Source organism: Gorilla gorilla, chromosome 4, assembly GCF_029281585.2.
Source record: "Gorilla gorilla gorilla isolate KB3781 chromosome 4, NHGRI_mGorGor1-v2.1_pri, whole genome shotgun sequence".
Taxonomy (NCBI): domain Eukaryota; kingdom Metazoa; phylum Chordata; class Mammalia; order Primates; family Hominidae; genus Gorilla; species Gorilla gorilla.
Window position 1 is genome coordinate 139,832,864 of NC_073228.2, and position 13,228 is coordinate 139,846,091.

Consider the following 13,228-nt stretch of genomic DNA (forward strand, 5'->3'; position numbering starts at 1 on the left):
GAAAAAAATAAACCTTGACTTCTATCTTGCAGCATACACAAACATTAACTCAAATAGATCATAGACCTAAATGTAAAATCTAAATCTATAAACCATGTAGAAGAAAATATAAAAGAAACTGTGACCTTGACTTAGACAAACATTTCTTAAGTTTAACATCAAACAAATGATCCATAAAAAAACAAATTGATAAACTGGATTTCATCAAAATCAAAACTTCTGCTTTTCAAAAGACACCATTAAGAAAATGAGGCTGGGGCCGGGAGCCGTGGCTCATGCCTGTAATCCCAGCACTTTGGGAAGCTGAGGCGGGTGGATCACTTTGAGATCAGGAGTTCAAGACTAGCCTGGCCAACATGGTGAAACTCCGTCTCTACTGAAAATACAAAAACTTAGCCGGGCATGGTGGAGCACGCCTGTAATCCCAACTATTCTGGAGACTGAGACGGGAGAATCTGTTGAACCCAGGAGGCGGAGCTTGCAGTGAGCCAAGATCAAGCCACTGCACTCCAGCTGGCGACAGAGCGAGACTCCATCTCAAAAAAAAAAAAAGAAAGAAAGAAAGAAAGAAAGAAAGAAAGAAAGAAAGAAAGAAAGAAAGAAAAAGAAAGAAGGAAAGAAAGAAAAGAAAATGAGGCCGGACACGGTGGCTCACGCCTGTAATCCCAGCACTTTGGGAGGCCAAGGCAGGCGGATCACCTGAGGTCAGGAGTTTGAGACCAGCCTGACCAACATAGAGAAACCCAGTCTCTACTAGAAATACAAAATTAGCCAGACATGGTGGTGCATGCCTGTAATCCCAGCTATTTGGGAGGCTGAGGCAGGAGAATCGCTTGAGCCCAGGAGGCAGAGGTTGCAGTGAGCCAATATTGCGCCATTGCACTCCAGCCTGGGCAACAAGAACGAAACCCCATTGCATTTGTGCATTGATAAAGGGGTGCCCTTCATCGGGAGTAAGTCCCAGAAACCACAAGCGTTGGCTCATGCCTGTGTGGAGTCACAGGCAGGTGGCCACGGGGAATTAGCTGAAGACCAGCAGGCAGGAAGCCTCCCACATGCCACCTAAGGGGCGCTCCCGGAACCGCCGCCCCTGCGGGAGGAGCGGCTGGGGTCTCAGATCGCCGTGCGTGACTCGGTGCTGCGCCAGGTGGGCGCCATCGCCGCGGCCTGCGGGGGAGGCGGCCTTTGAGGAGCGGGCGCGAGGCGGGGCCAGGCGGGGCGGGGCCTTGGGCGGCTGCGGTCTGCGCGGACCCCGGTGCCTAGGCGCTCCTGTGCCTCCAGTGCGCGGAGCCGGCCTCGCTCGGGCGTGTTCCTGCGCCGACCGGACGGCCGGACTCCGGCGCCTTGGCCCGGCCCGCGAACGCTGAGCACGCGCGGAAACCCTTTAAAGGTAGCACATTTTTCGGGTGTCGCGGGGGCACCGCCGGCGGTGGCGACGTGGGGCGGAATGGGCTCGCTCTTTCGGCCCGGGAGGCGTGCGCTCGCGCCCTGGGCCACGTCGGGGCGGTCTCGGGCGGCTGAGCGCCCCCTGGAGCGACCCCTTCCGCGGCCCGGGGCCCGGCCGCCCCCGAAGCCGGGGTGAGCGGGGCCTGGCTCGGGCCGCCAGTGAGGACTCGCAGCCCCCGGGCGTCCGCTTTCTCGCTGGGCTGAGTTTCTGCAGTGCCGGGCGCCCACCCGGCCACCCCATGAGCCGCGCGTCTGGCTCTTCGGTGGAGTGAGCCTAGAAAGGGCGGCGTTCGTCCAGTGATCACTGCTACCCGAGGTTGCTTTTTGCATGACTGCTTGCAGTTAAGTTCACAGGAGTTTACAGTTGCCACAAATGTCAAAAAGTAGCCTCCCCGCGAGCTGAAAGCGCTCACCTGTGCGCTTTAAGGTGTACCGTCTTTGTCTTTGGCGAGTGTGCCTTTTAAGACGCTTCCAAGATAAATTGAATAAGAAATGATGATTATTTTCTCCCAGAAATATCTTGCAGAAATGATTTCTGGAAACACCTGTGTTCGTTGTTAGCCCCCTTAGAATGCCCATCCCGAGGCGGGCTCTCCCTGGCTCGGAAGGCCTCCCCGCGGAGGGCCTGGCTTGCTGTCCTCTCGCTTTTCGCTTCCAGAGTCGGAGAGACGCGACTTTGGGGTCGATGTGGAGAGAGAAACAGATGCCCTAGGCGCCCCCCATTCAGGGATTTTCACAAACTGCCCAGTTCAGCTTTGTTCCTTGCGTCTCCAAAGGTGTTTTCAATCTACATATATTTGGAAAACTTCAGTTTTCATATGATTTATTTAAAAATAAGCATACATATTATGTTTATTAGGAAGTAAAAATTTTCTTTTTAAGTAGATATGTCCTAGTACCACAGAGAGACTTGAGTGTAGAAAATTGCTAAACCAGTGACAAAATGCCAGAACACTGCAAAGATGGCAACCACTGCTTTAGGAAATATTTGCCGTAAATATTTTTCATCTTTTGTCTCCTTAATATCTCGGTGATATTTTTATTTGATTTGATATTTTAAAAAGAATTGTAACTTTTAGACTTAGAAGGGAACTTAGAGTCTTATGGGCTGCAAAGTACATAAATCTGTTTGACGACGTCTCCAACAAATTATGTTTTGTCCTTTGCTTGGATTATATTTAGTAGAAAGAGGTGTTGCCCCATTCTTTTGTTGGAAAACTGTGTGTTTTTACGTGTTTTGGAGCGCGAGGCTTCAGCCCTCTTGTCCAGGCCATGCTTCCCCTGCCCTTGCACTGGTGACTAGGATTCCAGGCTCCTTAACACGGACCATCTGCCTGGGGCAACAATCTGATTGCTTATCATGAAACTTTAGGAAGGAGATTAAATAAAGGGCATTTAATAATTATTTCCCTTTACTTTTGCTGCTCCCAACAAATTTGTCCACCCTTTTCAGATAATTTTGCATCTGTGTTCTGTTATCTGTGGTATTCACCTATTATTTCTATTGTTGTGATCATTGAAAACTTGAAACTGTTGAAAGTCACTTCTGGGTATTCATTTCACCAATCTGGAAGAACCTAGTGATGGTGCAGAAGAGAGCTGCTTCCATGGCCTTTAGTGAGTTGGCTGTGGATGTTCAGTCAGTCTTCATCTCATCTTCTTTGATAATCTTGCCATCAAGAATACTGTGGCAATCTCTTAGATACTTCTAGAGGATCCCATTCACGTAGTCACCTGATCTACCTAATTAGAAAACACATCAAAAAAGGCATTTGAGTTAAGGTGGTTAGTGGAGCTCCTCAATGCTAATAAACTTGTTTCATACTCTGGAATTGTGCTGAAGATCCGTGTCCAGCTTGCTCTTTTCTCCCTTTTTGGAAGAATAGCTTATCACTTGATGGAGTCCTGTATTCTGGTTTTGTTCCCTACCTGTCCTCAAAATTCTCGTGACTATGAGACAGCCATCATGTTCCTTCAGCAACCAGGGAAGTAATTCATCTGATTCAGAAGACTTCAGTGAACTGATCTGAGATAGGTAGTGGTGTACCATCTTCTTACTGGTCTTGGGTAGCAACTCCCTATTGATATGTCAGTATTATGTCAGTATTCTCACATGAAGAATGGCCTATTGGCACAGAAATTAGCCATAAGTGTAACTCAGGAGAAAAGTTTCTGCAGTAAATAAAATTGTGTGTCATCTGATTTGAGTTAACTAGTAACTCGACTTGTCTTTTATTTTTGGTGTTTCACTGAAAGTGTGCCCTGGAGTTCCTTTCCCTCTACATCTGGAATAAAGGAAGGACAGCCAACTGTGACATTATCTGGAAAACAGTGTAACAGCAGGTGGCAGTGAGGAAATCAAATGGTAGATCGTGAGCTCAAATACATTCCCCTAGCCTGTCCTCCCCAGTTCTGCTTTAGGAGTTGGATTCAGAGAGAAATGGAAAATTAACAGGTGGTAGACAGTAGAGTTTTAAGGGAACTGTTTAGTAAATTAATAGGTTGCCTTGTTTAACTCCTCTGCGTAGTTGAGTTTGGTTTACAAAAGTAGTAGAATGTATTTATTTATGTTTAGCTTACGACATTTATTCATGATGCCAAGGGTGTGAGTTTTATCCGGCTGTAGACCTATATTACTATTTTCTTCAGTTTCCATAGACTTTCCTGCTAACTCTGACAAGTCATTTTCCTAAAATTTGGCAAACCTCAAAGAGTATGACTGAATCAATGCCATCTCTATCAATATATATGAAATGATTTTTAAATATGAAGCACGTATTCTATTAACAGCAGACTAGTCCAACTATATTCATATGGGAATGATAAAATAATAAAAATCACTCATGTCTGCCTCTTTACTATAACTGTGGTGGTATTATGTGCTACTAAAATCTGGAACTGGAAGATTTACACAGCCTGTAAACAGATAATTGTAGTCATGAATTCCCTCACATTTTTTGTAGTATCTCTCTATAGACATTAATTAAAATACGGATTCTCAGAGTCCATTCACTCTTTGATCCATAGCCTTGGTACAGCCTCAAGAATAATTCCTGGGAATCACAACAAGATTTCCACTAACCATGCTAATTTTTTGGAATTTGTTTTGTTTTTGTTTTGTTTTATTTTGTTTTGTTTTTGTTTTTGAGACAGGGTCTCACTCTGTTGCCCAGACTGGAGTGCAGTGGTGTGATCTCAGCTCACCGCAACCACTGCCTTCCTGCCTCAGCCTCCCAAGTAACTGGGATTACAGGCATGCGCCACTACCACTCAGCTAATTTTTGTATTTTTTTTTAATTTTAAAAAATTTTAAAAAGTTTTTTTAATTTTAGAGATGGGGTTTCACCATGTTGGCCAGGCTGGTCTTGAACTCCTGACCTCAAATGGTGCACCTGCCTCGGCCTCGCAAAGTGTTGGGATTACAGATGTGAGCCACCACGCCCGGCGGGGCTAGTGTTTTTTTTTGTGTTTTTTTTTTTTTTTTTTTTTTTTGATACGGAGTCTCGCTCTGTCACCCAGGCTGGCGTGCAGTGGTGCAGTCTCTGCTCACTGCAAGCTCCGCCTCCCGGGTTCACTCCATTCTCCTGCCTCAGCCTCCCAAGTAGCTGGGACTACAGGCGCCCGCCACTATGCCTGGCTAATTTTTGTATTTTTAGTAGAGACGAGGTTTCATCAATGAACAACAACAAAAAATAGTTTTAGAATCAATAATTTCTAACAAAATCCTTCAATATATAGAGTGATATATAAAGAGCCGAAGCATAGAAATTATTGGATGTTTATTTATATATTCTGATGAATGCGTTTTTGTGGTATTTTACCAAGATAGGAAGTGAAATCAAGTGGATGTTGGTGAGTACCCCATGGCAACCATTGCTTCATTTCATGGTTCAGAGTGAACTCTAATCTGGAAGCCTTCCTTAGGTAAGAAAAGCTTGAAAAAGAAATGATCGACTTTTTAAATGGTCACATATCTTTAAGCTAGAATGTTTAGATTAACGTTTTCAAGCTAATAAAGATCAATTTGTCTAAAATATATTTTACAATGTACATAGCTATAAAATCATATGAAGTGTTTGATTTGTGGATGAGCATAATCTTTATGCTCGGAAGATTACACAACTTAAAAAAAATTAAAATATTATTTTTAAGAAGTTACTGGTATTAATATAATACCTTAAATTACTTATTGCAATTCTACTATCAGTGAATTGGCAATTTAATGATATCATTAAATAATTTTAACAATCCATGCCACATACAATGAGATTTAATATATAGCACAGTCCCTCTGTTAAGAACTGCAAGGTAGTTTTCTAACCTGGCATTTGAGTGATGTCTTTGTTTTATGTTAGCATCACTGGTTTTCAAGTAAAGGATTCTATTAAGGGTAACTTCTTTATAAAAACTTAGTGAAAATTTATCCATTTTGTTGATTTCCAAATGAAACGGTTGCAAGCAAAATGTCAATGACTGTGCTCCACATCAGAGTTTAGAATCCAGCATCTGTTCTTGTACCTTACAGCGTTAAGGAGTTAGCATTGAAGAGTAGTAGATCGGGCCTTTTAAAATAGCATATGCTTTGAATTCTTGGTAGTCAGCAGTTTCACATAGTCTACGTAGTACTGCTGGACAAGGCCTAAGTCATGCATGTAACTGGTTTAGTCAGGCTGAAATGCGTGTAGTAGCTCTTTTGCCTGATGCTTGAGATGCAGCTTTGTAACTATTTTTGCTTTTCATTTCAATTTTCCAAACCCTAAAGATGACTTTTCATTTTGTTCAATGACTTTATAGGTCATTCCTGCTTCTGGGATCCAACTCTATGTTGTGCTTAAGAAATGTGTCACATCAGACAGAGTGACTCACAAGACAGAGATATTTACCTATCACATAAATATTTTATTAGATTTCAAGATATGTTTCAATTATGACACTGAATCTTTCATGTGTACATTCCTAACATTGCAGGGGTTAAAGGAGGGTTATATAGTTAACCAAAGTTCAATAAAGTTCAGAACCACTCTTACCATTATTTTGCCTTTCAAATAATTGTATACTTAAAATACTTTGTATTCTTACATAAAATATACGTACAAGATGACCATATATACTTGGACGTATCTGGACTTCAAATTTGCTGGAACTTAGTTGCGTCCCAAGCTGGCTAATACCTAGAGATTCATCATTTCTGTTTGGAGGGTAAGAATGCTCATTCCCTGGCTGCTTTACTGGAGAGGATCAGGTGTATTGCTTGAACTAAGACTTTGTCCCTGCCATATCTAACTTCTCTGAGCTCCTGTGTCCTGGCTGTCATCTGAAAATTGTTGCAGATCATTTGAGTTTTTGTTAGAATTGTGCTTTGACTTAAGTAATGAAAACAGTTCAGAAAACTGCACTGGACAATTTAATATAGCAACACAGACTGCAACTAAACTGTCTGCTGGCACTTTAATCCTCACAATGATCATATAGGTACTTTTCTTGTTGGAGATGAGGAAACTGAGGCTTAGAGTAATTTGTTCTGACAAGATCATATGGTTAGTAAGTAGCAGAGTAGGGACTTATCTAGACCTATGCTTTTAATTGTGTTTTACTATCTCCCAGACCTCCCATGTTTTTTTTTTTTTAAGGACAATTGCAATGTGATACTTCCTTCTTTGAAAGAGATAAAATACAATAATTGACTAGGACAAAAAAAAAACTTGGGACATACACTGCTTCCTGGGACATACACTGCTTCCTTGGACATTTCCTCCTGGAAGCCTCCCAAGCCACCTCTTCCACACACAAACTCAATCACATGCATCCTCTTTTCCTTCTGTTGAAACTTGTCCCAACTTTGGTCATAGCATTTATCACTGTATTTCACCATTTGACCATAGCTCTTTGAGAACAGGTTTGTACTTATTTATCTCTGTATCCCCAGCATGAGGTAGCACCTATCCATGCATGAAAGTGGAAGATACCTACTAAAATTGTATTAATTAAACAATTTTTCATTTTCTAATGTTATTCTGTACAGTTAGAGTGCCAATATTTGGTGGAAATGTGAAAAAACTATCAGAAACTGAACATTTTCTAATGTTTACAGAATGAAGAGGAACAGTTTATCTGTTGAGAATAAAATTGTCCAGTTGTCAGGAGCAGCGAAACAGCCAAAAGTTGGGTTCTACTCTTCTCTCAACCAGACTCATACGCACACGGTTCTTCTAGACTGGGGGAGTTTGCCTCACCATGTAGTATTACAAATTTTTCAGTATCTTCCTTTACTAGATCGGGCCTGAGCATCTTCTGTATGTAGGAGGTGGAATGAAGTTTTTCATATTCCTGACCTTTGGAGAAAGTTTGAATTTGAACTGACCCAGTCAGCTACTTCATCTTTTAAGTCCACTCATCCTGATCTCATTCAGCAGATCATTAAAAAGCATTCTGCTCATCTTCAGTATGTCAGCTTTAAGGTAAGAAAAATAAGCATTAAATGGAAACCATGACTTACATTTCGTTAACAATGCTTTTGTATATCTAGAGCCTTATTTTGAGGCAGTCAGTGAATTTTGCAAATCATTTTATCCAAAGCGGTTTCCTGTTTTTCTGCAGTTATTTGCATCGATTGAAGTGTAGAACTTGAACCGTAATTGAAAAACTTAAAATGCAGTTTCCATCATTTGTATGCTGTTATTAAAATTCAGGTAATTGTAAAAGATTTAAAAATATGAACTGCTTGGAAAGCTAATTTGTCATCATCTCTGTTTTTCGTTTTATCATCTCAGACATTTTGTATGAAGAAAAAATACTCATTTATATGATAGCTCAAAGGAATGAATAAAATTTTGCAACTGAATTCTACTAAATAATTACATTGCCAGTATTTCTGATAAATTATCTTCAGGAAATTATTCGAGATTAAAAATTGTCTGTCTAGGTTGACAGTAGCGCTGAGTCAGCAGAAGCTGCCTGTGATATACTCTCTCAGCTGGTAAATTGTTCCATCCAGACCTTGGGCTTGATTTCAACAGCCAAGCCAAGTTTCATGAATATGTCGGAGGTAAGGATATTATGCGTTTTTGGTGAGCTATACTAAAATCCCTAAAGACTGCCAAACTAGGCAAAAGCCATTTTTTTCCTAAAGACAGACCATCTCCTATTTGTATTCAAAGTATTATTTAAAGCTGTTTTCTGTTGACTAGCAGTTATTTTTGCAAAAATAGTTTATGCATGTTTTCATTCTTTAGATATATTTTGTAACTGTAGTCATGGTTACCACAGTGTCATTAATATAAAATTTGGATATTGTGCTTATTCTACTTAAATAACAATTTATGTAGTTACTTTGAACATAGAGCATGTAGAGGCAATAGTGGGTGTTTTTCCTGTGATTCTGTGGCCTGTCTTTTGAAGGTGGAACAATATAACATTTAACTAAATGAACTACGCTTGTTAGCATGATGTTTACATTCATGCAGTAGAAACTCCAAAACAAAAGTGGCTTAAAAACATGATCAAAGTATATTTCTCTCACATTAAAGAAATTGATAGGTGAGACAGTCCATGGCTGGTATGAAGGTGGTAGGAACCTAGGTTTCTTCCAGCCACTCCACTCTCTCCAGGGTGTTTCTTCAAGATGACCATCTGAGCTCTGACCATCACATCCTTGCTCTGGGGGCTAGGATGTTAGAAATGGGGGAAGAAGGGTGTGCCTTCTCCTTATCAAGGAGACTACCCATAAGTACCACACAGTGTTTCTGTTTACCTCTAAGTCTGGCCACACCAGATTCCAGGGAGTCTGGGGAATCTTTGAGCTGGGTGGCAGTGTGCCCAGCTAAAAATTGGGACTGGATTAACAAACAAAGGAAAAATGGTTGCCAGCAAGCAGCCAGCCACGCTCTGCTATAGAAACTAATACCGTGTTCTCCTCGTTCAGGCTTCAACCTGAATGCCATCTCCTTGGAGAGCCCCTCCTTAACCATTGTGAAAATGGCACCTCCTCCTCCAGTAATAATATACTCTACCATTACATTATTTTTATCTTCTTCATGTCATTCATCAGTACTTGAAACCACCTTATTTATTTAATGTGTTTATTCTCTTCTCCTTATACCAAACATAAACTCATTGAAGGCAGAGATTCTATTTTGTTTACCATTATAAACCCAGAGTCAGAATAGTACCTGATATATGATAGGCATTAAATTATGGTAGTTGGTAAAGCTGGCTAATGGAAATTTTCCTATGGAGGAGGATAGAGGAATAGCAGCCTCTCTCTTATAAACTGGGTCATGGCACTCTTCTAGCAAGTATTTCTGCTGGCCTGTTTATCTTCTAAAGGGATGTGCTGAAAAAAATGGGTCATTTAGGGATTAGAGTAACATAAGTAATCTGATAAAATTTACCAGTTCTAGATAGTATTTCCTTGTTTATGAACTACAGAATCCGATTACCCTGAAATTCTTCTTATATTCTAAAAGCTGTCTCTAATGTTGCACATCAGCTTCCAGGGCCAACTTCTAGGTTAGCTGATGCAGTCACCAGAGCTAGATACCAGGAATTAATTAGCAAGCTTCATTTCAAGCTCTGCCTCTACTGTTTAAAGTAAGCTCTGTGGCTTCTGGCAAGACCACAGATCTCTCTGAGACTCAGTTTTTTTAATCTGTTAACTAAGGAAAAAAAAAAGTATAGCATTTTTCTAAGCATAAATAGTACTAAACTAATATATTGCTATTATAATGAAATATGTACTCTAATGTTTTTTAAAGTCGTCCTTCAGGACTAAAGCAGTCAGTTGACAGTTGATTAAAGGGAAACTAAACCTTGTATTTATATTCCCCTAATAATTTTGGCACCATAAAATTTACGGAAGAAGTTTAGCCTTCTACCATTTGAAAATATGTGCAAACCAGTTTACAATTAGTATAAATCAATACGTTTTCTTATAAATTAATGAACATTTATAACCAATTTGGTCATTCTGTTAGGCATAATAGAACCTTTGGTAGAATCCAAATTGATTGATTTTAAAAAGGGAAAAGTGATCATGTACAGATTTGGTTTCCAGACTTTCTATCTTTGCCAAAAAATACTGAATCTGAAAATTTCTGAAATTCTACTCATTTTCAGATCAAACTAGAAGTAAGCTTTAGTCTGTCAGTCTTCAAAGCATATACGACTTGGATTTACTTTGGATAATTAGCTAGGAAAAGCATGTCACTGAAGATTGTGAAATCTTATAAAATGAATTAAAACCTCATTTATTCATTCAACAAATTTTTATCATCCATTTGCCGTGCTATGTGCCAGATACTATTTTAGGTGCTAGAGATACGGGAGTGGATAAATCAGATAAAAATTCTGTTTCTTCTAGGGCAGGGGTCAAAAATACTCAGATAGCAAATATTTCAGGCTTTGGGGGCCAAGTAGTTATGCTGCGACTACTCAACTCTAACACTGGAGTCTGAAAGCAGACACAGACAATATTTAAATAAAGGGCATGGCTGTGTTCCCATCAGACTGTATTTAGGGACACTGAAATTCAAGTTTATTTCATGTCATAAAATATTATTCTTTAAAAAATTTTTCCAAGCATTTAAAAATACAAAAGCCATTCTTAGTGAGCCATACAGAAGCAGACCATGGGCTGGATTTGGCAAGTTGTCTGTAATCTACCAACCCCTGTTCTAGGAAATAAATATACAATAATTATGTCCTTTTAATATTGAAAACCAAATCCTTAATTGAAGTAATTGGAAGACATGTTTTATGAAATCTTTGAAGCTTTTTTTCTCACTATTTCATTTATCAGTTATAAAAAGTATAAAACTATACTTCATTATAAAAATATCTTCTACTGGAAAATGATTCTGTGGAAACAGCCGTATGTTCATGGTTCTTACTATGTTATCATTAGCATGTATTGATATAGTTTTAATAAATTACTTAAAGCTGTACATTTTAAAATAATGTTTTCATAATTTTTTCTTATTGCCATGCAAGTCTCATTTTGTGTCAGCACTTACAGTTGTTTTTATCAACTCAAAATCATTATCATCAATCAAAATCGAAGATACACCAGTGGATGATCCTTCATTGAAGATTCTTGTGGCCAATAATAGTGACACTCTAAGACTCCTAAAGATGAGTAGCTGTCCTCATGTTTCATCTGATGATGGGTTACATTTTTTAAAGCTAGAATGATATGATATTTTTATTACAATAACTATAAAGATGCAATTTCCTTTTGAAAATTATATGCCTATGAAGCATAAATTATTTAAGTAACTTTTTTCAAAAGATTTCTTAATCTGCAAGGTAGGTATAGTTATAGTAAGTTTCTCCTGAGATATTTTAATTTTACATATATACATATGCTTTTCATTATATACATAATACCTCTTGGCAGCCATGCTCTCAGAAGTTGTTATTAGATAGCTATTTTCACAAATAATGAATAATTAATATTAAATTTAAATTTACAAAATATTGTATTAGGATCAGTATGATTCTTTGTTCTTGAGAATTTTCCCCAACTTCCCACAGGAATTCTTTGTGTAGCTGATCATTGTCAAGGCCTTAGAGAACTGGCGATGAATTATTACATCCTAACTGATGAACTTTTCCTTGCACTCTTAAGCGAGACTCATGTTAACCTTGAACATCTTCGAATTGACGTTGTGAGTGAAAATCCTGGACAGATTAAATTTCATGCTATTAAAAAACACAGTTGGGATGCACTTATTAAACATTTCCCTAGAGTTAATGTTGTTATGCACTTCTTTCTATATGAAGAGGAATTCGAGACGTTCTTCAAAGAAGAAACCCCTGTTACTCACCTTTATTTTGGTCGTTCAGTCAGCAAAGTGGTTTTAGGACGGGTAGGTCGCAACTGTCCTCAACTGATTGAGTTAGTGGTGTGTGCTAATGATCTTCAGCCTCTTGATAATGAACTTATTTGTATTGCTGAACACTGTACAAACCTAACAGCCTTGGGCCTCAGCAAATGTGAAGTTAGCTGCAGTGCCTTCATCAAGTTTGTAAGACTGTGTGGGAGAAGGTTAACACAGCTCTCTATAATGGAGGAAGTTTTGATCCCTGATGAGGATTATAGCCTAGATGAAATTCACACTGAAGTCTCCAAATACCTGGGAAGAGTATGGTTCCCTGATGTGATGCCTCTCTGGTAATGGGCTGCCAAAGATTCTGAAATTGTTGTTGTTTTATTTAATCAGTATGATTAGCTGCTTTCTATCTAAGCAAATGTAAATTTTAAAATGTGTTGCTGCTGTATTTTAGGTCAAATATTTGATTGTTTGCAAACTGACTTAATGGATTGCTGCAGAAACATTTGGAAAAAAATAAGAAATTTGAAAAGCAAGAAATTGCTGTAAATAGGGCACAAGCCCTGTATATGGATTAGATGGTCGATATGCCAAAAACTACAGATGGTTTCTAAGTAGATTTCTCAGCTTTCCTTGGAGGCATATTGTAGCTTGCTAAGTAAATGTGTAATATTGAACTTGGATTCTGTAAAGTTATGTCATTTACTTTATTACATTGTTTTATTTGATTCTATTTTATCTTGGTATTAATATATTTTATAAAATATAAAATATTTTAAAGCTTATTTAACTATAACATTTTTAGCACCCTATGAGATCATCTTGTGATTCAGTAAAAAACTTCTAATTTCCAAAGTACTTCAGATCCTACTTTATTATATTGAGAGATCATGGACATTCGATTAAAATTTAAAAATACTAATTCATTTCATAATGATACTGATGTGAAAAGA

The 13,228-nt window shown here is 38.9% G+C and overlaps 1 protein-coding gene across 1 annotated transcript; it reads left to right on the forward strand.

Annotated features, from left to right (window-relative positions):
- Positions 1 to 7,452: 7,452 nt before the first annotated feature.
- Positions 7,453 to 12,974, forward strand: FBXL21P (F-box and leucine rich repeat protein 21). The gene is given in 4 exon segments (XM_004042546.5): positions 7,453 to 7,904; positions 8,369 to 8,491; positions 11,434 to 11,604; positions 11,976 to 12,974. Coding segments are annotated over 4 exon segments (1,305 nt in total). The 5' UTR covers positions 7,453 to 7,538; the 3' UTR covers positions 12,621 to 12,974.
- Positions 12,975 to 13,228: the final 254 nt, after the last annotated feature.